This window comes from Coregonus clupeaformis, chromosome 20 (assembly GCF_020615455.1).
Source record: "Coregonus clupeaformis isolate EN_2021a chromosome 20, ASM2061545v1, whole genome shotgun sequence".
NCBI classification, from domain to species: domain Eukaryota; kingdom Metazoa; phylum Chordata; class Actinopteri; order Salmoniformes; family Salmonidae; genus Coregonus; species Coregonus clupeaformis.
In genome coordinates, this window is record NC_059211.1 from 56,228,144 (window position 1) to 56,255,444 (window position 27,301).

At 46.8% G+C, this 27,301-nt stretch overlaps 1 protein-coding gene across 1 annotated transcript in view; it reads left to right on the forward strand.

The window, feature by feature from the left end:
• The window catches only part of LOC121534170 (unconventional myosin-VIIa-like), a 78,485-nt gene extending 54,759 nt beyond the window's left edge, over window positions 1–23,726 (forward strand). The window contains exons 38-49 of the mRNA XM_041840698.2: window positions 387–541; window positions 977–1,130; window positions 10,181–10,336; window positions 12,703–12,808; window positions 13,342–13,455; window positions 13,697–13,784; window positions 14,060–14,169; window positions 18,362–18,547; window positions 18,984–19,100; window positions 19,276–19,359; window positions 20,884–21,003; window positions 23,165–23,726. Of these exons, the coding sequence (XP_041696632.1) occupies window positions 387–541; window positions 977–1,130; window positions 10,181–10,336; window positions 12,703–12,808; window positions 13,342–13,455; window positions 13,697–13,784; window positions 14,060–14,169; window positions 18,362–18,547; window positions 18,984–19,100; window positions 19,276–19,359; window positions 20,884–21,003; window positions 23,165–23,257 (1,483 nt within the window). The 3' untranslated portion in view covers window positions 23,258–23,726. The remainder of the gene's footprint in view (window positions 1–386; window positions 542–976; window positions 1,131–10,180; window positions 10,337–12,702; window positions 12,809–13,341; window positions 13,456–13,696; window positions 13,785–14,059; window positions 14,170–18,361; window positions 18,548–18,983; window positions 19,101–19,275; window positions 19,360–20,883; window positions 21,004–23,164) is intronic.
• The last annotated feature ends 3,575 nt before the right edge of the window (window positions 23,727–27,301 follow it).

Consider the following 27,301-nt stretch of genomic DNA (forward strand, 5'->3'; position numbering starts at 1 on the left):
TAACAGTTCTCCTACGAGTACTTCAGGTAAGAGTTCTCCTATGAGTACTTCAGGTAAGAGTTCTCCTACCAGTACTTCAGGTAAGAGTTCTCCTACCAGTACTTCAGGTAAGAGTTCTCCTACCAGTACTTCAGGTAAGAGTTCTCCTACCAGTACTTCAGGTAGTTCTCCTACCAGTACTTCAGGCAACAGTTATCCTACCAGTACTTCAGGGAACAGTTCTCCTACCAGTACTTCAGGTAATAGAGAAACCTCTGATACGATATTAACAGAAAAAGTGATAATAGTATAGCCAATAATATATATAATATATATAATATATAATATATATGGGAAAACATTGTGATTTTAACCTAAAAGTTCTGTGCTTCTGTCTGTCCCTCCAGGCAGCCCATCAAGGATGTGAACCGTCAGGTGATCTCTAAGAACGTGGTCCCTGAGTGCCTGTGGGCCAACTCCAGGGAGCCAATCAGACAGCCCCTTCTTAAGAGGCTAGTGGGGAACTCTGATCTCAGCCAACGGGCCTGCCTGGCCTTCACTGATATCCTTTAATAATTGATTTACTGCCTTCTCACTGACAGATTACTTCAAGAGCATCTTTGGAATCACCTCAACATCGCATTTTAGTCATTTAGCAAGCACTCTTGTCTAGAGTGACATACTCTGGTCTTCACTGATATCCTTACTGAGAAAATAAAATGCTGTCGCTACCTTGCTTTCTATTCAGACCAAGGTGCATGGACAGTGGTGCAGAATGAAGATGAAAATATATATGATATGTGGAAACCAGATACACTTATTGTAAGTGGCTAAATGTTAAATGTCTTCGTGAACGTTTTTTCTAATCAAGGTTCCATGTCCTGGTACGGGATCATAGACTCACCTCTTCTCTTGTGGTTGGATGGCAAATGACATACAGTTTGTTTCAATACAGTTTTCAGAGATGTGTTGCTAACTGTCCTTGACCTGTGTGTACCTATCCTGAAGTACATGGGGGACTACCCCACCAAGCAGATACAGAGTCCTGTGGAGCTGACAGACCAGATCTTTGGCCCAGCCACCAAGGACGAGGCCCTGAGAGACGAAATCTACTGTCAGATCATGAAACAAATGACCAGCAACAACAACAGGTAGGCTTTTAGGGCCTGTTTCCCAAACGCAGATATAGATTTAGCAAAGAGACAAAATATTAAATGTTCAATCGAGATTCTTAATGTCAGTCCAGGAGTAGACTTAATCTGTGTAAATCATGAGGGGCTTTTTAACTTTAATCTAAATACAAGGTAGAATGAACCCTTTTGGAAAGATGTTTAAAACAGAGCAGCTGTCACGATCGCCTATGAAATACGACCAAAGCGCAGCGTTGGGAGTGAACATGATGACTTTAATGTAGAAACACGACAAAACAAAACACGATCCGTGAAGTCCTTAGTACACCGACTGAACATAGAACAAAAACCCACAACCACAAGGTGAACACAGACAGTTTAAATATGGCTCCCAATCAGAGGTAACGAGCCGACAGCTGACACTCGTTACCTCCGATTGGGAGTCACTTGACCAAACATAGAACGAGAACACCTAGACACTAAACACAGTACAAAACACACGGAAATCTACACACCCTGACTCAACATAAACAGTCCCGGAGCCAGAGTGTGACAGTACCCCCCCCTGGACTGCGACCGCGCCTAAATACGAGCAAAAACAGGGGAGGGCTGGGTGGGCATTCCTCCTCGGCGGTGGCTCCGGCTCCGGGCTAGATCCCCACTTCCTCTCCAACCCCCCAAAGTACCCCTGGTCCTGTCTAGCCCCGCTGGCCGGAACCGGACTGACGACACGCGCCCCAGGCTTGGTGCGTGGAACAGGAACGGACCGGACCGGGCTGACGATACACACCCCCGGCTTGGTGCGTGGAGCAGGAACGGACCGGAATGGGCCGGCGACGCGCACCACAGACCTGGCGCGGAGAGCAGGAACGAGCCGGACAGGGCTGACGAAACGCACCCTTGGTTTGGTGCGTGGAGCAGGGACAGGCCGGGCTGGACTGGCGACGCACACCGCAGGCTTGGTGCATGGAGCAGGAACAGGCCGGACAGGGCTGACGAGACGCACCACAGACTTAGGGCGGGGAGCAGGAACAGGCCGGACCGGGCCGGCGACGCGCACCACAGGTTGGTGCGGGGAGAAGGAACAGGCCGGGCCGGGCCGCGACGCGCACCACAGACTTGGTGCGGAGAGCAGGCACGGGCCGGACAGGGTCGACGAAACGCACCACAGACTTGGTGCGGGGAGCAGGAACAGGCCGGGCTGGGCTGGCGACGCACACCGTAGGCTTGGTGCGTGGAACAGGAACAGGCCGGGCCGGGCTGGCGGCGCGCATCATTGGCTTGGTGCGGGGAGCAGGCACGGGCCGGACCGCACTGGGGACACACACCCTGGCCCTCCACGGGGATCAGGAACGGGCCGGACCGGACTGGCAACACACCCCAGTACCTTTCGCCCTGCCTCCACACCTTCCTTCCCCTTAGTGACCAGTGGGCCCCCTTAACCTGTCGGCCTCCTCTTCACAGCCGCTGGACCGCTCCATCGCGGCCTCCTGCTGCCCGTCGTCCCACGTCGTGAGCCCCCTAAAAATTTTCTGGGGTCTCTCCTCCCGTAGACCAGGCCTCTATCGTCCTCGCGCCAACTTTCGCTCCTCTGTCTCCACCACTCGTCATCCAACTCCTGGACATGCTGCTTGGTCTGGTTATGGTGGGTTTTTCTGTCACGATCGCCTATGAAATACGACCAAAGCGCAGCGTTGGGAGTGAACATGATGACTTTAATGTAGAAACACGACAAAACAAAACACGATCCGTGAAGTCCTTAGTACACCGACTGAACATAGAACAAAAACCCACAACCACAAGGTGAACACAGACAGTTTAAATATGGCTCCCAATCAGAGATAACGAGCCGACAGCTGACACTCGTTACCTCCGATTGGGAGTCACTTGACCAAACATAGAACGAGAACACCTAGACACTAAACACAGTACAAAACACACGGAAATCCACACACCCTGACTCAACATAAACAGTCCCGGAGCCAGAGTGTGACAGCAGCAGAGGACAGGACAACAGAGGACAGGACAGCAGAGGACAGGACACCAGTGGACAGGACAACAGAGGACAGGACAACAGAGGACAGGACACCAGAGGACAGGACACCAGAGGACAGGACAACAGAGGACAGGACAACAGAGGACAGGACACCAGAGGACAGGACACCAGAGGAAAGGACACCAGAGGACAGGACACCAGAGGACAGGACAACAGAGGACAGGACAACCGAGGACAGAACAACAGAGGAAAGGACAACAGAGGACAGGACAATAGAGGACAGGACAACAGAGGACAGGACACCCGAGGACAGGACAATAGAGGACAGGACTCCAGAGGACAGGACACCAGAGGACAGGACACCAGAGGACAGGACAACAGAGGACAGGACAACAGAGGTCAGGACACCAGAGGACAGGACACCAGAGGAGAGGACACCAGAGGACAGGACACCAGAGGACAGGACAATAGAGGACAGGACACCAGAGGACAGGACACCAGAGGAAAGGACACTCCTATACATAGATGGGAGGTTACACAAGAAGAATACTATTTTTGTCATGAGCACTCTCTCTCCCTGGTAGCAACATTAATTGCATTCAATTATCTTCCACTCTGCTCACCTCCCTCTCTCTACTCAGCCTAACTAGCTCCACCTGCCCTGCTCTGCTCTTGTTACCTGGCCAGCTGCACTGCATTTCCCACTCACCATCCTCACCTTGCCTCACTCTGTTCTAATTACTCTACCAGCTGAACTGCATTTCCCCACTACCTCTCCCAGTATATCAAGCCCTGTTTTTCAGCCAAGCCCTGTCAGATCGTCTTCAAACCCGGACCAGTAACCTGCCTGTCTGCGCTCTGACTCCTGTTTGTGATACCGATCCTTTCTTGACTGCCTCCTTGTTCTACTGCCCCGTCTATCCCAACCCGCCTTCTGGACCTCGACTACTCTCCGATCTTCAGCCCCTCCGGTCCCCGACCACCAGAGGAGCGTGCCCAGACGCTTTCACCACCTCAGCCCGATACGCCGCTCCATCACTGGGGAAACACACACTAAGCACTTGGACTGGACACCCCCGGACATTTGGTGACCCCCGGAGCACAGGTACCCACAGGAGGACCCTGAAAGACCCCCTGACACCCCTGGGACTCCTCTTCCCGCCTGTAACCTTGAATAAAGAACTCTGAATTTGAACTTGCGCTCTTGGGTCCTCTTCTGTTCGTGACAGAACGATCTGACCATCATGGACCCAGCGCACTCCCCTGACCACGATGGAGGAAGAGCCAGGAGAGGACTGCCCTACAGCGACTGGAGCGCTCTGAGGGAGACATAAATCGGATGGCTGGCGACATCGCTTCCCTTCTCCAGCTATTCAACCAGCAGCAACAACAGTTCCAACTGCAGCAACAACAGCTAGCCCAAGCCCTGCAACTACTCTCAAGCCCGGCTACTCCACCTGCACCCCCCTGGTCCTTTTGTTCCTGTACCACCGATACTCCTTCATCCCTCCGCTGGAGGTCCCAATGCTGCAGGCCCGGCAGTGCTGCCACCAGATCCCCACGCTCCTGAACCAAGGATTGGGAACCCGGAACGTTTGATGGCAACCAGAAGCAAGTAAGACCATTCTTGAGCAGCTGCCGAATCCAGTTTGCACTACAGCCCAGGACTTTCTCAACAGAGGGAGCCAAGGTGGGGTATGTCATCACACATCTCACCCGGTCGAGCTCGGTTGTGGGGAACGGCGGAATTCGACCGGCAAACCCCAGCCTGTGCCTCCTTCAGTGCCTTTGAGGAGGAGATGTTAAAGGTCTTTGACCTAGGCTCGCCAACAGCCGAAGCGTCACAAGCTCTGCTCACCATCCGTCAGGGCAATCGGACAGTGGCAGACTTCTCCATTGACTTTCGTACCCTGGCCAGTCAAAGCTCGCTTAACCCAGAGGCACTGGTGCAAGCCTTCCTCCATAGCCTGGCGGACTATATCAAGGACCGAGCTTGTTTCCCATGACCCGCCCTCAACGCTTGATGCCGCCATTGACCTTGCCGTTCGCATTGACCGCCGTATACAGACCCGGAGGAGGGAGAAGGGCCGTCTCAGTCAACCTGCCATCCGTGCTCGGGTCGATACCGCTTCTGTCCAGCCCCTGCCTGTCAAGTCCCATAGCCAACTCAATCAGCCTGAGCCCATGGAGATTGGCCGTGCCTCTCTGACTCCCGAGGAGCGTCGGGCGCCGTCTAAGCTCCAACCTTTGCCTCTACTGTGGTGGCGAGGAATCACCGTGTCGCTACTTGTCCGGCAAAAGCCGCAGCTCACCAGGTGTAGGGAGATCCGGGTGAGCTCAACAAGCCTTCAGTCTCCCTCCATCCGAAAGACCCTGCTTCATCTCCGCCTTCAGCTTTCTGACAAGACTCATACATTGGCCGCCCTTGTGGATTCGGAGCGAAGCAAACATCATGGACCCTGAGCTTGCACAGCAACTGGGCGTGAACCATCATCAACTGACACAACCCATTCCCTGCACGAGCCCTGGATGGGCATCATCTTGGCACTGTCACTCATATCTCCGCCCCTGTGACAATCCTGCTGTCAGGAAACCACCAGGAGTCCATCCAGTTTCACCTCCTACACTCACCTGGCCAACCACTCATTCTTGGATACCCGTGGCTCCGTCAGCACAACCCCCCACATCGACTGGGAGACAGGAACAGTCCGTGAGTGGGGAAGGAGTTGTCACCAGACCTGTTTAAGGGGGCCACCCTGCCCGTTCACCGGGAAGGATCTAGCGCTACCTCCGACATATCCAATGTTCCGGCCTGTTACCACAGCCTGAAAGAGGTGTTCAACAAATCCAAGGCGACATCTCTACCCCCACACAGACCCTATGACTGCGCGATTGATCTCCTGCCTGGCACAGCACCTCCCAAGGGTCGTCTGTATTCACTGTCAGCCCCGGAAAGAAAGGCCATGGAGGACTACATTAACGACTCTCTTGCCTCCGGGATAATTAGACCGTCGTCTTCCCCGCAGGAGAGCGGGATTCTTCTTTGTCGGCAAGAAGGACGGTTCTCTTCGTCCATGCATAGATTACCGGGGTCTGAACGACATCACGGTTAAGAATCGCTACCCACTGCCCTTACTTTCGTCTGCCTTCGAACTGCTGCAGGGAGCCACTGTATTCACTAAGCTGGACCTTCGCAATGCCTACCATCTGGTGCGGATGAGGGGAGGGAGACGAATGGAAGACAGCGTTCAACACACCAACCGGCCACTATGAATATCTCGTCATGCCCTTCGGCCTCACCAATGCCCCAGCAGTTTTTCAAGCCCTAGTGAATGATATCCTCAGGGACATGCTAAATACGTTCGTATTTGTGTACCTTGACGATATTTTAATATTCTCAAAGACTCTGTCAGAACACACGCACCACGTCCGGTTGGTCCTGCGCCGCCTGCTGGAGAACTCTCTTTTCGTGAAGGCAGAGAAGTGCGAGTTCCATGCCAAGACCGTTTCATTCCTGGGGTATGTGGTGACCGAGGGCAGCATTCAGATGGATCTCACGAAGGTGTCGAGCTGTCACTTCCTGGCCAGTTCCTGAGTCTCGGAAGAAGTTGCAACAGTTCCTGGGCTTTGCCAACTTTTATAGGAGATTCATCAGAAACTATAGCACAGTGGCTGCACCCCTCACGGCGCTAACCAGCACTAAACAACCCGTACCAATGGACATCAGCTGCTGATAAGGCCTTCAATATCCTCAAGACATGTTTCACTTCTGCTCCCATCCTCCAGATGCCAGATGCAGCAAGGCAGTTTGTGGTGGAGGTAGATGCTTCGGACGTGGGAGTGGGTGCAGTGCTTTCAAAGAGCAGCTGAGGATGGCAAGATGCACCCTGTGCCTTCTACTCCCGTCGGCTAACCCCTGCCGAATGCAACTACGACATTGGGAACCGCGAGCTGTTGGCTGTCAAGCTCGCCCTTGAAGAATGGCGGCACTGGTTAGAGGGGTCAAAGGAACCATTCGTAGTGTGGACAGACCACAAGAACCTGGAGTATATCCAAACAGCCAGGAGGCTGAACTCCCCGTCAACAGCGGTGGTCTCTGTTCTTTACGGCGCTTCAATTTCACGCTCTCCTACCGCTCCGGGATCTCGCAACATCAAACCTGATGCTCTTTCCCGGATGTTTCAGAAGGGACGAGACCACCGCCATGACAGCTCCCATTCTTCCCAGCCACTTGGTCGTAGCGGCCCTCACCTGGGAGATCGAGAAGCAGGTCATGGAGGCTCTTCGGGACCAGCCAGGTCCAAGCACCAGCGCCCCCAACCGTCTGTTTGTTCCAGCAAATCTCAGGTCACCTGTGATTCAGTGGGGGCACGAATCCCGTCTGGCCTGTCATCCCGGCATCACTCGCACCCTTCATCTGGTCCGCCAGCGGTTCTGGTGGCGGGGGATGAGACGGGATGTCCGAGAATTCATCCGAGCTTGTCCCACTTGTAACCGAAACAAGACTCCCAACCAGCCTCCTGCTGGGTTGCTGCAACCCCTACTCATACCCAAGAGGCCCTGGTCCCACGTTTCACTGGACTTTGTTACGGGCCTTCCGCCCTCTGACGGACACACAGTCATCCTTACCATTGTTGACCGCTTTAGTAAGATGACCCACTTCGTGCCCCTTCCCAAACTACCCTCTGCTAAAGAGACCTCCCAGGTGGTCCTGGAACATGTGTTTCGTATCCATGGCCTACCCCAGGATATAGTGTCAGACCGGGGCCCGCAATTCTCAGCAACCTTTTGGAAGGAGTTCTGTCATCTCCTTGGGGCCACCGCCAGCCTATCGTCTGGATTCCACCCGCAGTCAAACGGCCAGACTGAACGCATGAACCAGGAGCTGGAGAAGGCACTGAGGTGTGTGGCTTCCCAAAATCCCCGGGCCTGGGCTCAACACCTGCTCTGGGTGGAATATGCCCATAATTCACTCACCAGTTCCTCCACCGGGCTCTCCCCCTTTCAGTGTGTCTACGGGTATCAACCTCCACTGTTTGCCAGCCAGAGGCGGATGCCACCTGTCCGTCTGCTCTTGCGTATGCCCGCCGCTGCCGCCGCACTTGGGCCCAGGCTCGCACTGTGCTCCTGAAGTCTGGAACCAGCTACGCCGTCGGGTGCCAACCGACGGAGGACCCCAGCACCTACTTACCGGGTTGGTCAGAAGGTCTGGCTGTCTGCCCGGGATCTGCCGCTGCGGGGTTGTATCACGAAAGCTGGCCCTCGCTTCATTGGTCCTTTTCCTGTGCAGAAAGTCATCAGTCCAACGGCGGTCCGACTTCAGTTGCCCGCTTCCATGCGGGTCCACCCCACCTTCCACGTCTCCAAGGTCAAGCCGGTCCATGAAAGTCCCCTGGTCCCTGCAGCTCCGGCGCCACCTCCTCCGCGCCTCGTAGATGGCGGTCCTGTCTTCACCGTCCGCGGCTGCTCCGCTCTAGGCGAAGGGGTAGGGGTCTCCAGTACCTCGTTGATTGGGAGGGAGATGGTCCAGAGGAGAGGACCTGGATCCCGGCCAGGAGGATAGTGGACCGGACCCTTATCACTGACTTCCACCGACTACATCCTGATCAGCCTGCAATCCGTAGGGGGCCGTCCAAGAGGGGTTCCTAGCCGTCCGGCCCGCCCCTGCTCCTGTCTCAGTGCCTGTCCTGTCTCCCGACCGTGACCCTCCAGCTCCTTCTGAGGATGAGGAGATTCACTCGGACCGCTCGGAGGAGTTCTGACCCGCCGCCTGCTCCCCTCCACCCTCCCGGCATGATGTTGTTCTTGGGACTTCTGGGGCCGTCCCCTTGGAGGGGGGGTCCTGTCATGAGCACTCTCTCTCCCTGGTAGCAACATTAATTGCATTCAATTATCTTCCACTCTGCTCACCTCCCTCTCTCTACTCAGCCTAACTAGCTCCACCTGCCCTGCTCTGCTCTTGTTACCTGGCCAGCTGCACTGCATTTCCCATCTCACCATCCTCACCTTGCCTCACTCTGTTCTAATTACTCTACCAGCTGAACTGCATTTCCCCACTACCTCTCCCAGTATATCAAGCCCTGTTTTTCAGCCAAGCCCTGTCAGATCGTCTTCAAACCCGGACCAGTAACCTGCCTGTCTGCGCTCTGACTCCTGTTTGTGATACCGATCCTTTCTTGACTGCCTCCTTGTTCTACTGCCCCGTCTATCCCAACCCGCCTTCTGGACCTCGACTACTCTCCGATCTTCAGCCCCTCCGGTCCCCGACCACCAGAGGAGCGTGCCCAGACGTTTCACCACCCTCAGCCCGATACGCCGCTCCATCACTGGGGAACACACACACTAAGCACTTGGACTGGACACCCCCGGACATTTGGTGACCCCCGGAGCACAGGTACCCACAGGAGGACCCTGAAAGACCCCTGACACCCCTGGGACTCCTCTTCCCGCCTGTAACCTTGAATAAAGAACTCTGAATTTGAACTTGCGCTCTTGGGTCCTCTTCTGTTCGTGACAATTTTCCTAATGTGGTATTGCTGATTTTGTAACAATGTTGTAACATCCCCAACGCGGGTTCAGTTAGGAGCAGGACTGGCAGCTACTGTGGCTGTGCTGTGGTCTCTGATGATGATGATGGTGATGATGATGATGATGATGATTGTTGTTGTAACAGGTTCAGTTTGGAGCAGGGCTGGCAGTTGCTGTGGCTGTGTTGTGGTCTCTGATGATGATGATGGTGATGATGATGATGATGATGATGTTGTTGTAACAGGTTCAGTTTGGAGCAGGGCTGGCAGTTGCTGTGGCTGTGTTGTGGTCTCTGATGATGATGATGGTGATGATGATGATGATGATGATTGTTGTTGTAACAGGTTCAGTTTGGAGCAGGACTGGCAGTTGCTGTGGCTGTGTTGTGGTCTCTGATGATGATGATGGTGATGATGATGATGATGATGATGATTGTTGTTGTAACAGGTTCAGTTTGGAGCAGGGCTGGCAGTTGCTGTGGCTGTGTTGTGGTCTCTGATGATGATGATGGTGATGATGATGATGATGATGATTGTTGTTGTAACAGGTTCAGTTTGGAGCAGGGCTGGCAGTTGCTGTGGCTGTGCTGTGGTCTCTTCCCTCCAAGCCAGTCGCTGCTGAAACACACCCAGCGCTTCCTGGAGTCCCGACGGCGTGAAGCCCTGGCCCCTGACTGCCTACAGCGCCTACAGGGATCACTGAGGTACAGTGGCTTGCGAAAGTATTCAACCCCCTTGGCATTTTTCATATTTTGTTGCCTTACAACCTGGAATTAAAATTGATTTTTGGGGGGTTTGTATCATTTGATTTACACAACATGCCTACCACTTTGAAGATGCAAAAAAACAGAAAACTTGAGCATGCATAACTATTCACCCCCCCCCACAAAGTCTATATTTTGTAGAGCCACCTTTTGCATCAATTACAGCTGCAAGTCTCTTGGGGTATGTCTCTATAAGCTTGGCACATCTAGCCACTGGGATTTTTGCCCATTCTTCAAGGCAAAACTGCTCCAGCTCCTTCAAGTTGGATGGGTTCCGCTGGTGTACAGCAATCTTTAAGTCATACCACAGATTCTCAATTGGATTGAGGTCTGGGCTTTGACTAGGCCATTCCAAGACATTTAAATGTTTCCCCTTAAACGGCTCGAATGTTGCTTTAGCAGTATGCTTAGGGTCATTGTCCTGCTGGAAGGTGAACCTCCGTCCCAGTCTCAAATCTCTGGAAGACTGAAACAAGTTTCCCTCAAGCATTTCCCTGTATTTAGTGCCATCCATCATTCCTTCAATTCTGACCAGTTTCCCAGTCCCTGCCGATGAAAAACATCCCCACAGCATGATGCTGCCACCACCATGCTTCACTGTGGGGATGGTGTTCTCGGGGTGATGAGCGGTGTTGGGTTTGCGCCAGACATAGCGTTTTCCTTGATGGCCAAAAAGCTCAATTTTAGTCTCATCTGACCATAGTACCTTCTGCCATATGTTTGGGGTCTCCCACATGGCTTTTGGCGAACACCAAACGTGTTTGCTTATTTTTTTCTTTAAGCAATGGCTTTTTTCTGGCCACTCTTCCGTAAAGCCCAGCTCTGTGGAGTGTACGGCTTAAAGTGTTCCTATGGACAGATACTCCAATCTCCGCTGTGGAGCTTTGCAGCTCCTTTAGGGTTATCTTTGGTCTCTTTGTTGCCTCTCTGATTAATGCCCTCCTTGACTGGTCCGTGAGTTTTGGTGGGCGGCCCTCTCTTGGCAGGTTTGTTGTGGTGCCATATTCTTTCCATTTGTTAAAATAATGGATTTAATGGTGCTCCGTGGGATGTTCAAAGTTTCAGATATTTTTTTATAACCCAACCCTGATCTGTATTTCTCCACAACTTTGTCCCTGACCTGTTTGGAGCGCTCCTTGGTCTTCATGGTGCCGCTTGCTTGGTGGTGCCCCTTGCTTAGTGGTGTTGCAGACTCTGGGGCCTTTCAGAACAGGTGTATATATACTGAGATCATGTGACAGATCATGTCACACTTAGATTGCACACAGGTGGACTTGAATTAACTAATTATGTGACTTCTGAAGGTAATTGGTTGCACCAGATCTTATGTAGGGGCTTCATAGCAAAGGGGGTGAATAAATATGCACCACTTTTCCGTTATTGATTTTTTAGAATATTTTGAAACTGGTGATGAATTAATTTCACTTCACCAATTTGGACTATTTTGTGTATGTCCATTACATGAAATCCAAATAAAAATCCATTTCAATTACAGGTTATAATGCAACAAAATAGGAAAAACACCAAGGGGGATGAATACTTTTGCAAGGCACTGTACATGAGCACATCAAATACTGAATATCTTCACTTACTGTACATATTATGGTGGCCCATTAGACCCCATCTCATAGCCCCATTAGAGGGGACCCATTAGACCCCATCTCCTTAGATGTGGAAAGGTCAGGGGTCAGAGGTTAGGGTTATAAGTTATATGTTGTGGGTTAAGGGTTAGGATTAGGGTGGTTGTACTGATTGTACTTTGTGTTGTCTATTAGGATGGAGCACAGGAAGGTGCCTCCTCACCAGGTGGAGATTTGGGTTAGAGGTTAGGGTTAGAGGTTAGGGGTTAGGGTTGTACATTAGGGTTAGAGGTTAGAGATTAAAGGTTAAAGGTCAGAGGTTAGGGTTATAAGTTAGGGTTATAGGTTAGGGTCAGAGGTTAGGGTTAGACGTTAGACGTTAGGGTTATAGTCAGAGGTTAAGGTTAGAGGTTAGGATCAGAGGTTAGGGTTAGAGGTTAAGGTTAGAGGTTAGGGGTTAGGGTTGTACATTAGGGTTAGAGGTTAGAGGTTAGAGGTTAAAGGTCAGAGGTTAGGGTTAGAGGTTAGGGTTATAGGTTAGGGTCAGAGGTTAGGGTTAGACGTTAGACGTTAGGGTTAGAGTCAGAGGTTAAGGTTAGAGGTTAGGATCAGAGGTTAGGGTTAGAGGTTAAGGTCAGGGGTTAAAGGTCAGGGGTTATAGGTTAGGGTTAAAGGTTAGAGGTTAGGGTTAGGGTGGTTGTACTGATTGTACTGTGTGTCTATCAGGATGGAGCCCAGGAAGTTGCCTCCTCATCAGGTGGAGGTAGATGCCATCCAGCAGAACTCCACCCAGATCTTCCACAAGGTCCACTTCCCCAACAACATGGAGGAGGTGAAGAGCCCCGCGCCATGACGGTTACTCTGACAAGTGCTAAACTAAACTTCTAATAATCTGTACAAACAATATGTACAGTCCCTTTCATAACCACTGGTCCTTTGAGCCGGATAGGAACATTTGTCCAGGCATATGTTGTTCCCTTTGTTGCACATGTATAGAACCTGTACTGAACTGTACTATATGTCCCCTGGGTATCCTTCCACATCCCTACTCCCTGGGTATCCTTCCACTAATATCCCTACTCCCTGGGTATCCTTCCACTAATATCCCTACTCCCTGGGTATCCTTCCACATCCCTACGCCCTGGGTATCCTTCCACATCCCTACTCCCTGGGTATCCTTCCACATCCCTACTCCCTGGGTATCCTTCCACATCCCTACTCCCTGGGTATCCTTCCACATCCCTACTCCCTGGGTATCCTTCCACATCCCTACTCCCTGGGTATCCTTCCACATCCCTACTCCCTGGGTATCCTTCCACATCCCTACTCCCTGGGTATCCTTCTCTCCCCCTCCTCCCTCTGTAGGTCTTTGAGGTCAACACCAGCACTAGGATCAGGGACCTCTGTCAGACCATCTCCGCCAAGCTCCAGCTGGTCTCATCTGACGGCTTCAGCATCTTCGTCAAAACACCCGACAAGGTTCGTCATCAATACAACAACATCATCAATAAATGTCATTATAACAGACTCCTGACCTCAGTGATTCATAGTAGCCTGGTTCCCCTGGAGTCATATGGTGTTTGGCAAGACGGCACAAACAGATCTGGGACCAGGCTAGATTCCTGAATATCAGAGGACCTTTTCATACACAAAAAGTAGAAAGTAAAACAAGTATTTGTCTCTAGTTTGTGAGACGTCCTTTTGTCCCTATGTTGTCCAGGTTCTCAGTCTGAATGATTCAGACTACTTCTTTGACAGCCTGAGACAGATCACTGATTGGTCCAAGAAAGCCAAGAGTGTCAAAGAGGGTAAGATAAGATCAGATCATGCCTTTAGGAACGCCGTTGATATGCCCACGGCCCAGTGTTGAACCCTTAACAATGGTGTGGGTGTGTGTGTGTGTGTGTGTGTGTGTGTGTGCGTGCGTGTATGTGTATGTGTATGTGTGTGTGTGTGTGTGTGTGTGTGTGTGTGTGTGTGTGTGTGTGTGTGTGTGTGTGTGTGTGTGTGTGTGTGTGTGTGTGTGTGTGTGTGTGTGTGTGTGTGTGTGTGTGCGTGTGCGTGTGTGCGTGTGTGTGTGTAGGAGGAGGGCCCTTGAACATGACCTACCTAGTGTTCTTCATGAGGAAGCTGTGGTTTAACGTCAGTCCTGGCAGAGACCTGGAGGCTGACCTCATCTTCCACTACCCCCAGGTGTGTTACAATGGCTGAGTTCCAAACAGCACCCTATTCTCTGGGTAGTGCACTACTTCTGACCAGGGCCCGATTATTACATTTTGGGGGGGATGTGTATATATTTATTTTACGTGACAAATCATATTTCTTATGAATATTGCTGAGAATCGAACATAAAAAAAAAAAAAAAAACAGGTATTCAGGGCACATGCCCATTGATTTTGTTATAATGTTTGAGCAGGGGAACACAGCATTAGCCATGGCAAAATGCATAGAATTGCAGGAAGTTATCTTTAAAACTCAAAAATTGTCTCTCAGCTCCATGCCAAACTGTGTAGAATTGCTGAAAATTAGCGTTTACAACGGCAATAATTTCTCTCCGTTTCCAAGATAGCCTATTAGCTAGAAAGGTATGTTAGAGTCGACACTTCCTCTTCCAATGAACTGTGGGGAGGTTAAAATAATGAAACTGTCTAACGAAACTATTCATTTTAAAATGGATGACTTCTCCTTGCCATTATCATTGGCCAAGAAGAACGTGTTCAAACATTCATTCGTTCCTTGTGCTGTTGGACTAGTAAATGCAAAATAAATTGTATCGGTATACAGTGGGGAAAAAAAGTATTTAGTCAGCCACTAATTGTGCAAGTTCTCCCACTTAAAAAGATGAGAGAGGCCTGTAATTTTCATCATAGGTACACGTCAACTATGACAGACAAGTTGAGAAAAAAAAATCCAGAAAATCCCATTGTAGGATTTTTAATGAATTTATTTGCAAATTATGGTGGAAAATAAGTATTTGGTCACCTACAAACAAGCAAGATTTCTGGCTCTCACAGACCTGTAACTTCTTCTTTAAGAGGCTCCTCTGTCCTCCACTCGTTACCTGTATTAATGGCACCTGTTTGAACTTGTTATCAGTATAAAAGACACCTGTCCACAACCTCAAACAGTCACACTCCAAACTCCACAATGGCCAAGACCAAAGAGCTGTCAAAGGACACCAGAAACAAAATTGTAGACTTGCACCAGGCTGGGAAGACTGAATCTGCAATAGGTAAGCAGCTTGGTTTGAATAAATCAACTGTGGGAGCAATTATTAGGAAATGGAAGACATACAAGACCATTGATAATCTCCCTCAATCTGGGGCTCCACGCAAGATCTCACCCCGTGGGGTCAAAATGATCACAAGAACGGTGAGCAAAAATCCCAGAACCACACGGGGGGACCTAGTGAATGACCTGCAGAGAGCTGGGACCAAAGTAACAAAGCCTACCATCAGTAACACACTACGCCGCCAGGGACTCAAATCCTGCAGTGCGAGACGTGTCCCCCTGCTTAAGCCAGTACATGTCCAGGCCTGTCTGAAGTGCATTTGGATGATCCAGAAGAGGATTGGGAGAATGTCATATGGTCAGATGAAACCAAAATATAACTTTTTTGGTAAAAACTCAACTCGTCATGTTTGGAGGACAAAGAATGCTGAGTTGCATCCAAAGAACACCATACCTACTGTGAAGCATGGGGGTGGAAACATCATGCTTTTGGGCTGTTTTTTCTGCAAAGGGACCAGGATGACTGATCCGTGTAAAGGAAAGAATGAATGGGGCCATGTATCGTGAGATTTTGAGTGAAAACCTCCTTCCATCAGCAAGGGCATTGAAGATGAAACGTGGCTGGGTCTTTCAGCATGACAATGATCCCAAACACACCGCCCGGGCAACGAAGGAGTGGCTTCATAAGAAGCATTTCAAGGTCCTGGAGTGGCCTAGCCAGTCTCCAGATCTCAACCCCATAGAAAATCTTTGGAGGGAGTTGAAAGTCTGTGTTGCCCAGCGACAGCCCCAAAACATCACTGCTCTAGAGGAGATCTGCATGGAGGAATGGGCCAAAATACAAGCAACAGTGTGTGAAAACCTTGTGAAGATTTACAGAAAACGTTTGACCTGTGTCATTGCCAACAAAGGGTATATAACAAAGTATTGAGAAACTTTTGTTATTGACCAAATACTTATTTTCCACCATCATTTGCCAATAAATTCATTAAAAATCCTACAATGTGATTTTCTGGAAAAAAAATTCTCATTTTGTCTGTCATAGTTGACGTGTACCTATGATGAAAATTACAGGCCTCTCTCATCTTTTTAAGTGGGAGAACTTGCACAATTGGTGGCTGACTAAATACTTTTTTTCCCCACTGTATGTACTTATCTATCCAGTGCAGTTGGGACAGCGGTCAGTTGTGAGTGAATGTATCAATGTCCTCTATGTTTTTAGTGGATGCAACATGATGGACTGACTGGTTTAGATGTGATGTGAGAAGGCATGTGAATGTGATCCTTTTAATGGAAGGTGATGCCAAAGAAAAATGTCCATCCTGGATGGACAATAAAGTTTTCTTCTATTTCATTCTATTTCACCTGATGATAAGACAAGATATTACTTATTTTTTTTGATAACATATGATGGGGGTCTCTGGGTCGCCGGTTTGTCTGGGAGGGGGTCCCTGGGCAAGAAAAGGTTGAAGATCCCTTGTATAGGAAATAGGGTGCAGTTTGGGGCCATCATGGTTTATCTTCCACTGCCCTCAGGTGTGTTGGGGGCCATCATGGTTTATCATCCACTGCCCTCAGGTGTGTTGGGGGCCATCATGGTTTATCTTCCACTGCCCTCAGGTGTGTTGGGGGCCATCATGGTTTATCTTCCACAGCCCTCAGGTGTGTTGGGGGCCATCATGGTTTATCTTCCACTGCCCTCAGGTGTGTTGGGGGCCATCATGGTTTATCTTCCACAGCCCTCAGGTGTGTTGGGGGGCCATCATGGTTTATCTTCCACTGCCCTCAGGTGTGTTGGGGGCCATCATGGTTTATCTTCCACAGCCCTCAGGTGTGTTGGGGGCCATCATGGTTTATCTTCCACAGCCCTCAGGTGTGTTGGGGGCCATCATGGTTTATCTTCCACAGCCCTCAGGTGTGTTGGGGGCCATCATGGTTTATCTTCCACTGCCCTCAGGTGTGTTGGGGGCCATCATGGTTTATCTTCCACTGCCCTCAGGTGTGTTGGGGGCCATCATGGTTTATCTTCCACAGCCCTCAGGTGTGTTGGGGGGCCATCATGGTTTATCTTCCACTGCCCTCAGGTGTGTTGGGGGCCATCATGGTTTATCTTCCACAGCCCTCAGGTGTGTTGGGGGCCATCATGGTTTATCTTCCACTGCCCTCAGGTGTGTTGGGGGCCATCATGGTGTATCTTCCACTGCCCTCAGGTGTGTTGGGGGCCATCATGGTTTATCTTCCACAGCCCTCAGGTGTGTTGGGGGCCATCATGGTTTATCTTCCACAGCCCTCAGGTGTGTTGGGGGCCATCATGGTTTATCTTCCACAGCCCTCAGGTGTGTTGGGGGCCATCATGGTTTATCTTCCACAGCCCTCAGGTGTGTTGGGGGCCATCATGGTTTATCTTCCACAGCCCTCAGGTGTGTTGGGGGCCATCATGGTTTATCTTCCACTGCCCTCAGGTGTGTTGGGGGCCATCATGGTTTATCTTCCACTGCCCTCAGGTGTGTTGGGGGCCATCATGGTTTATCTTCCACTGCCCTCAGGTGTGTTGGGGGCCATCATGGTTTATCTTCCACAGCCCTCAGGTGTGTTGGGGGCCATCATGGTTTATCTTCCACTGCCCTCAGGTGTGTTGGGGGCCATCATGGTTTATCTTCCACTGCCCTCAGGTGTGTTGGGGGCCTTTCTCAAGGGCATTAGGTGGCACCTGAGATATTGATATCAGTAACCCTCCGGTTGCCGGCTAACTCCTGCAAGATTTTTCCAAATCAGCGCTTGGATTCGACCGGTTACTGGCCTCCCTCTCTAACCACAAAATAGAATGTTGTGGTTGTGTACCTATGATGAAACTGCCCATCTTTACAGTCAGCCATTTAAAAAGCAGTAAATTCAGGAAGTGCACTGACATTCCGCTTCCAATTCCAATTCTACCTAAATGCTTTTAAATGAGGAAAAATCGGAAATGGAATTTGGTTTACTTTCTGAATTGACCCTAACACTGCTTACAGTGCATTATACTAACAGACAGACGTCCTGATTAGCCTTTCCCTCAGTACATTATACTAACAGACAGACGTCCTGATTAGCCTTTCCCTCAGTGCATTATACTAACAGACAGACGTCCTGATTAGCCTTTCCCTCTCCCTGCTAGGAGCTGCCTAAGTACCTGAGGGGGTACCACCGCTGCACGAAGGAGGACATGGTGAATGTAGGGGCTCTGCTCTTCAGGGTGAAGTCCAACAACGACAAGTCCCAGTTCGTTATGATCCCCAAGATGCTGAAAGACCTGGTGCCCGGCGACATGCTGAAGGCCATGTCCGCTACGGAGTGGCAGAAGGTAAGATCAATCAATCAATCAATCAATCGATCAATCAATCATTTATTTATAAAGCCATTTTTACAGTTGTCATGCATCGAAGAAAGAGAGTCTCTCTGTGTCACTGTAGTCATTCCTCCAAAAGTGTGCACTTGTTCACTTCCCTGAACCGGTATATGAGATATGGTTTACTGGGAGGAGTGCATGAGTGCACATAGCTGGAAGGGACTGGGTGATGACTTCATGTGGCCTGTATACAAAGACAGTCAGTAGACAGTCACAGCCCCTTTGTCTGTGACTGCAGCTCCACGTTACCCTCTACATGATCCCTGAACTCAAATGACCCTTAACTCAGTTCATTAAATCTGTGAGGTCAGAGGGATCAACTATGTAAAATGTCTTAGAAATGTTTTTTTTGTGTTTTTTTTTTAAACCATTTTAATCTCTTTGATACCAGAACATCGTTGCGGCCTACAACAAGCAGGCTGGTATGACTGCTGAAGAAGCCATGCTGGCGTTCCTCAAGGTGGTCTGTCGCTGGCCCACCTTCGGCTGCGCTTTCTTTGAAGTGAAGGTATGGAACAGGCATTGATTTATCACAAATTAAATTCCCCTCAGGAGAAATGGGTGTACCGCAGAAGGACACAAAAGTAGTGCACTAGATAGGGAATAGGGTGCCATTTGTGAGGATGGAGCATGCACTACTCTGTCTTCCATCCTCATTAGAGATGTTGTGTTTTTTCCTCCAGCAAACATCAGAACCTAACTTCCCAGATATCGTCAGAATTGCCATCAGCAAACAGGGGGTCACAATCATCCACCCCAAAACCAAGGTAACACACACACGCACGAACGCACACACACGCACGCACACACACGCACACACATACACACACGCACACACACACACACACACGCACGCACACACACACACACACACATACACATACACACACACACACACACACACACACACGCACACACACACACACACACACACATACACACATACACACACACATACACACACACACAATCCTAACATTCATTCATTCATTCAACATTCATTCATTCACCATCAAAGACTCCTTTTTTTTCCTCTTGAGAAATGGTTCCTCTTAAATTTTGTTAATTACTCTATTTAGGGGACTTTCGTTATAATTTAATTGTTTTATCAAGGCATATCAAGGTAATTTGCTTATTAATCAACTTCTGTTAGGCCAAATGGCTTCACGGCAGTTCTGTCTGACAGCCCCCCGCTTCCCCTCTTCAATTCAGTTAGCGTCCATTGATTCTGGGGCATCAGGTGACATTTCCACAGCCATTGGAGGCTCGAGAGTCCCGCCCTTAACGCTCATTCGCTGATCGGACTGTCCATCAATTTGTGTCGGAACGGTACATCTCAGACACACAGCTGTAGCGGAATGAATGTGTTCTATGACAAATACGATCGAAATAAGATTTATATCATTTTTTAAATTATTTTTTAACTTGAACACAATTTGAAGATGTGAAACAAAATCACTTTGTGTTCGTCACAAAGGGACAAATGTTATATTAGATGAAATCTGAGATCGTGAAGAATTAGTAGATTCGCTAGCTAACTCTGTGGTACGTTCACAGGGGGAGAGACAACAACGAATGAGAGCAGCCCACCAGGAAATGAGTCGGATCTTCCCTGACCACTAATTATATAAAAAAAAGTATTACAATAATAAGGCATCTGAAATCTTATAGCTTATAGCAAAGAGACCTCCCGAGTGGCGCAGTGGTCTAAGGCACTGCATTGCAGTGCTAGCTGTGCCACTAGAGATCCTGGTTCAAATCCAGGCTCTGTCGTAGCCGGTCGCGACCGGGAGACACATGGAGCGGCACACAATTGGCCCAGCGTCGTCCAGGGTAGGGGAGGGAATGGCCGGCAGGGATGTAGGGCATGGGGTTGTGGGTTCGATTCCCACGGGGGGTATGAAAAATTAAAAAAATTATGTATGCACTCACTAACTGTAAGTCGCTCTGGATAAGAGCGTCTGCTAAATGACTAAAGTTGATTGTGAGTATATGTAGATTATTTTTTAAAAACTATAGTATACACATTGTGAAAATGAAATCTAGGATGTACTATCTTTCATGCTATTTACTATAGCAGTGCATTCTAGTGCACAAAGTGCCTACAAATCATAGATAAATAATAACTACCAAAAAAAGCAAAGAATCTGACCTTTCTAAACAGTACTAGGTAATATCCATGGCCCTCTCATTGAGATATGTTTTATACATCCAGCTGACATTAACATTCAACGGAGAGCATGAACAGTAAAGAGATGTCTGTCTGTCTAACCTGTCTGTCTGTCCCGTAGGATGTCCTTGCGACTCACCCGTTCAACCGTATCGCTAATTGGTGCAGCGGATCCACCTACTTCCACATCACCGTGGGCAACCTGGTCAAGGGAAACAAGATCCTGTGTGAAACATCACTGGTAAGACATGTGCTACTGTTTTGTTAGTTTGCTTGTTTTTTTTTTTACTGTTGACTTTGTAGCTAGTTATTTTGTGTGCCTCTTTCTCCTGTTTGTTACGGAAGCCTATTGCTGCGATAAACTTCCACCATTTCCTATTAGCTCTTAATAAATAGGCCTTGAAATACATCCACAGGTGCACCTCCAATTGACTCAAATGATATCAATTAGCCTCTCAGAAGCTTCTAAAGCCACAACGTCATTTTCTGGAATTTTCCAAGCGGTTTAAAAGGCGCAGTCAACTTAGTGTATGTAAACTTCTGACTGACCCACTGGAATTGTGATACAGTGAATTATAAGTGAAATAATCTGTCTGTGAACAATTGTTGGAAAAAAATTACTTGTGTCATGCGCAAAGTAGATGTCCTAACCGACTTGCCAAAACTGTAGTTTGTTAACAAGAAATTTGTGGAGTGGTTGAAAAAACGGGTTTTTAGCTCTTATTAGATAGATGTGTTCAACCTTCAAGGCCAGGCACCACAGGCTGAAATGACATTTTTGCATCTACCTTTTAATTTTGATATTTGTTGGTATTTTGATCCATTAATATTAGTATTTTCTCAAAGTAAACATAAAAATGTCAAAATCTTGATTAAAAGGTATATTTTCTTTCGTTTATCATACTACCGTCATAAAAATGTCATACATTTTGACCACATTAAAATGGGCACACATCCATGATTTCAAAACTCACTACATTGAATTACACATCATTTAAAAAGCCCATTTCATAGAGAATGTAACAATCTGGACTATATGTAAACTGAACAACAATATAAACGCAACATGTAAAGTGCTGATCCCATGTTTCACGATCTGAATAAAATAATTTTCCCTATACACACAAAAAGCTTATTTCTCTCAAATTGTGCACAAAGTTGTTTACATCCCTGTTAGTGAGCATTTCTCCTTTGCCAAGATAATCCATCCACCTGACAGGTGTGGCATATCAAGAAGCTGATTAAACAGCATGATCATTACAGATTAGGGCCTAATTTATTTATTTCAATTGACTGATTTCCTTATATGAACTGTAACTCAGTAAAATCTTTTGAAATTGTTGCATGTTGCTTTTATATTTTTGTTCAGTATAGTAACATACTTTGAAGAGATGGTGATTGGGTCTAAATAGGTTTTTGGCATTTGTAAGTCTAAATTCAGTGTTTTTTTGTATTTAACTGCCTTTTCCCGTAAGTCAGACTCTTCCCACACGCCAACTAAATTTCCTCAGCTTCAGAAACATCTACATTCACCAAATGTTGTGTGGTCATCCTTAGATATATACTCGAGACTTGCCCGGATGGAATTGTTGATATGTTAAATTTTTTTAATTCTAGATAACATTTTATGTTTTTATATATTTAGTATTTTACAGATAGAAATGTAACCAAAAACTCTCCAGAGGTACAATAATCTTCCCCATCACTGTAATCAGAAGACACTACAATGTTCGGTTCAATTAAAATGTTTTTACCTAAATCAGGGATTTCCTCATCGTCCGATCCGAGTCAGAGAGAGTCACCGTGGCACGACCTTCCTCCAGAAAGTAGTCCAGCACAACTTTTTCCCACTGATCTTTGTCGATAGCGCTATTAACTTCAGGGCGTCAATGCAACACTTTTTCAGTTCTTCTTGATATCAACAACAACAACAAAAAAGTGGTAAAAAGGATTATCCACACATACTGAGCAGCTCATGTTATAGACAGAAACATGCTACATGGCAGACCAATCCGAACTCATCTCTCAGTATGTCCAGCCCATCCATTATCTCAGCCAATCATGGCTAGCGGGAAGGTTCCTGTATTTTTCTGTGGCTAAACCGAGCCAATTTAACAATTGTATTCGTATTTACAGATGGCACACAAGGTTGTTATAAAGGCACATGAATGTTCACGTTCCAGAAGGCATTTCTGGCAAAAAAACGCATGTTGAGGTCATTTGCATATTTTAATTTAATATTTTAGAAGATGTGTAATACAAAAAAGTAATATTTGTATCTACATTCAACTTGTAAAAGTTAATTGTGAAAAATCCCTATTAGGGTGTGGTACCTGGCCTTAATAAAATACATTTATTCTGAATAATGTTTCCATATTGTGCTTTGTGTCTTTGTCCATCAGGGCTATAAGATGGATGATCTTCTGACCTCGTATGTCAACATGTACCTGAACGAGAGGAAAGCAGTTAGGACCAGAAACCAGAGATACAACTAATAACATGTAATATGTTAACAGTTCATCACTATTTGGACAAGTTGCAAAGTCGGAAGCCCTCTCTAGTTATACAATTTCTCTTCTTCAGACCTGATTGTAAAGCTAACCCTAACACCCTACCCTTAACCACACTGCTAACCTTATGCCTAACCAGAACCTTAAAGGGATAGCATGCTAGCAGATACTCATAGACTTCCAGCCATTGTGCTAACGCTAGTTAGTTAGCATTGGCTCTTGAAACCACCTTTAACTTACTTCATACTGGACACAGAGACATAAAAAAATGGTGTCCACCAGTTCATCTGACTCTGGGGATTTAGATAAAGGGCCTCATTGCCAAAATCCCGAAGAATCCCTTTAACACAAGACCATATCGTAAAGATGTCATACATCTTCATGATATGGCAGGTAGCTTAGTGGTTAAGAGCGTTGTGCCAGTAACCGAAAGGTCGCTGGTTCTAATCCCCGAGCCGACTAGGTGAAAAATCTGTCGACGTGCCCTTGAGCAAGGCACTTAACCCTAATTGCTCATGTAAGTCGCTCTGGATAAGAGCGTCTGCTAAATGACTAAAAATGTTTAAAAAATGTAAAATATTGCCGATTTTGACTTTGCAGCTTGGTCGTATACAGTGATCCCTCGCCACTTCGCGGTTCACTTATCGCGGATTCGCTATTTCGCGGATTTTCATAATGCATTTTTTTTTTTGGTGCATTGTGCTCTGCATTCTGATTCGCTAAAAACTCACTCCCGCTTCTTGTATCAAAACATGCTACGAATTGTGCTATCATTTTGTCGTCTCGTGCAGTTATGTGTACGTACATAAAACAGCTTGGCAAATTTACATTAAGTTGGCCAAATTATCTTGTAATTTCGAACATCTCCTAATGAAATGGGACCCTTTGATGAGCCGTTCGTTACAGTTCTCCAACGTAATCGATGGTGGCATGTCGGTGTACAAGGATCTTTTTGCAAAGAAGAAAAAAGAGCGACAACAGCTGCCTATCACTATGTTCTTCTCCCGAACAAACACACCTGCACCGCGGGCTTCAGAAGAAGAGAACACTGCAGAGCGCAGTCAGGATGCAGCGGCCCAGTCTGAAGAGCAGTGAAACGGCCTACACGTGAGTCACTGTATTTGTATACATGTAATAGTTGCTAATTGTAAAAAAAAAAAAGTTTTCTATTTCGCGGATTTCACTTATCGCGGGTCATTTTCGGAACGTAACCCCCGCGATAAACGAGGGATTACTGTAGTGGGAACCATGTAACCAGGAACATGTGAGGCCTTGAGCTGCTGGGATGGAAGAAACATGATGCAAACTGTGCCTTGAATTTACAACTAATGTGCTAACACACTCGAACACATAAATAAAACATGCAACACACACGCGCGATACTATTTGCATTCTAAATTATAAATGTAACTTGTGCATTGTGAACGTTAACTACATACGCACCACAGGACAATATACAACAGATTATCTAACAGATTATCTAACTTGAAATTTGAATTTGCTTATCTGTGGATGATACAAAATCTGCCACAAATGTTTGATATACCCTGCCACAGATAAAGGAGGGCATAACTTATTTATAACTGACAAATATTACTGAAATATTTACTGAACTGATTTATCATGAAATGTGTACAATTCTGCTGCCATGTGTCTACTGTATCTGATATCTCTTATGAAGAAACAGGTGTTGTCTGCCTTTGTGCTTCCAAAAAAAGTTTTGATGGACTGCTTCTTTTGTTGGAAACAAATTAATTTGTTTTGCATAATGATGACGTTACTTGGCAACACATAAAATTAAAATAAATAAATAAATAAAATACTTTTCCTGTGTCTGATCTTATTACGCTTGATGCTGGGGAGGATTTGGTTGGTGGATTTTGTTTGTGGATTTTGTTTGTGGATTTTGTTTGTGGATTTTGTTGGTGGATTTGGTTTGTGGATTTGGTTGGTGGATTTTGTTGGTGGATTTTGTTGGTGGATTTTATTGGTGGATTTTGTTGGTGGATTTTGTTGGTGGATTTTGCTGGGGAGGATTTTGTTGGTGGATTTTGTTGGTGGATTTAGTTTTTGGATTTAGTTTGTGGATTTGGTTGGTGGATTTTGTTTTTGGATTTTGTTTTTTGATTTTTGATTTTGTAGGTGGATTTTGTTGGTGGATTTTGTTGGTGGATTTTGTTTTTGGATTTTGTTGGTGGATTTTGTTGGTGGATTTTGTTGGTGGATTTTGTTTTTGGATTTTGTTGGTGGATTTTGTTGGTGGATTTTGTTGGTGGATTTTGTTTTTGGATTTTGTTGGTGGATTTTGCTGGGGAGGATTTGGTTTGTGGATTTGGTTTGTGGATTTTGTTTGTGGATTTTGTTTGTGGATTTTGTTTGTGGATTTTGTTTGTGGATTTTTTTGGTGGATTTTGTTGGTGGATTTTGTTGGTGGATTTTGCTGGGGGGATTTTGTTTGTGGATTTTGTTTGGTGGATTTTGTTTGGGGGATTTTGTTGGTGGATTTGGTTGGTGGATTTTGTTGGTGGATTTTGTTTTTTGATTTTGTTGGTGGATTTTGTTGGTGGATTTTGTTGGTGGATTTTGTTTGTGGATTTTGTTTGTGGATTTTGTTTGGTGGATTTTGCTGGGGAGGATTTTGTTTGTGGATTTTGTTGGTGGATTTTGTTGGTGGATTTTGTTGGTGGATTTTGTTGGTGGATTTTGCTGGGGAGGATTTGGTTGTGGATTTGGTTGGTGGATTTTGTTGGTGGATTTTGTTGGTGGATTTTGCTGGGGAGGATTTTGTTTGTGGATTTTGTTGGTGGATTTTGTTGGTGGATTTTGTTTGTGGATTTGGTTGGTGGATTTTGTTTTTGGATTTTGTTTTTTGATTTTGTTGGTGGATTTTGTTGGTGGATTTTGTTTGTGGATTTTGTTTGTGGATTTTGCTGGGGAGGATTTGGTTTGGGGATTTTGTTTGGGGATTTTGTTGGTGGATTTTGTTTGTGGATTTTGTTGGTGGATTTTGTTGGTGGATTTTGTTTGTGGATTTGGTTGGTGGATTTTGTTTTTGGATTTTGTTGGTGGATTTTGTTGGTGGATTTTGTTGGTGGATTTTGTTTGTGGATTTTGTTGGTGGATTTTGTTTGTGGATTTTGTTGGTGGATTTTGTTGGTGGATTTTGTTTGTGGATTTTGTTGGTGGATTTTGTTGGTGGATTTTGTTGGTGGATTTTGTTTTTGGATTTTGTTGGTGGATTTTGTTGGTGGATTTTGTTGGTGGATTTTGTTTGTGGATTTGGTTGGTGGATTTGGTTGGTGGATTTTTTGTTTTTGGATTTTGTTTTTGGATTTGTTTTTGGATTTTGTTGGTTGATTTTGTTGGTGGATTTTGCTGGGGAGGATTTGGTTTGTGGATTTGGTTTGTGGATTTGGTTTGTGGATTTGGTTTGTGGATTTTGTTGGTGGATTTTGTTGGTGGATTTTGCTGGGGAGGATTTGGTTTGTGGATTTGGTTTGTGGATTTGGTTTGTGGATTTGGTTTGTGGATTTGGTTGGTGGATTTTGTTGGTTGATTTTGTTTGTGGATTTTGCTGGTGAGGATTTTGTTTGTGGATTTTGTTTGTGGATTTTGTTGGTGGATTTTGTTTGTGGATTTGGTTGGTGGATTTTGTTGGTGGATTTTGGTTGGTGGATTTTGTTGGTGGATTTTGTTTGTGGATTTTGTTGGTGGATTTGGTTTGTGGATTTGGTTTGTGGATTTTGGTTGGTGGATTTTGGTTGGGGATTTTGTTTGGGGATTTTGTTTGTGGATTTTGTTTGTGGATTTTGTTTGTGGATTTTGTTTGTGGATTTTGTTGGTGGATTTTGTTGGTGGATTTTGTTGGTGGATTTTGTTGGTGGATTTTGTTGGTGGATTTTGCTGGGGAGGATTTTGTTTGTGGATTTTGTTGGTGGATTTTGTTTTTGGATTTTGTTTTTGGATTTTGTTGGTGGATTTTGTTGGTGGATTTTGTTTTTGGATTTTGTTAGTGGATTTTGCTGGGGA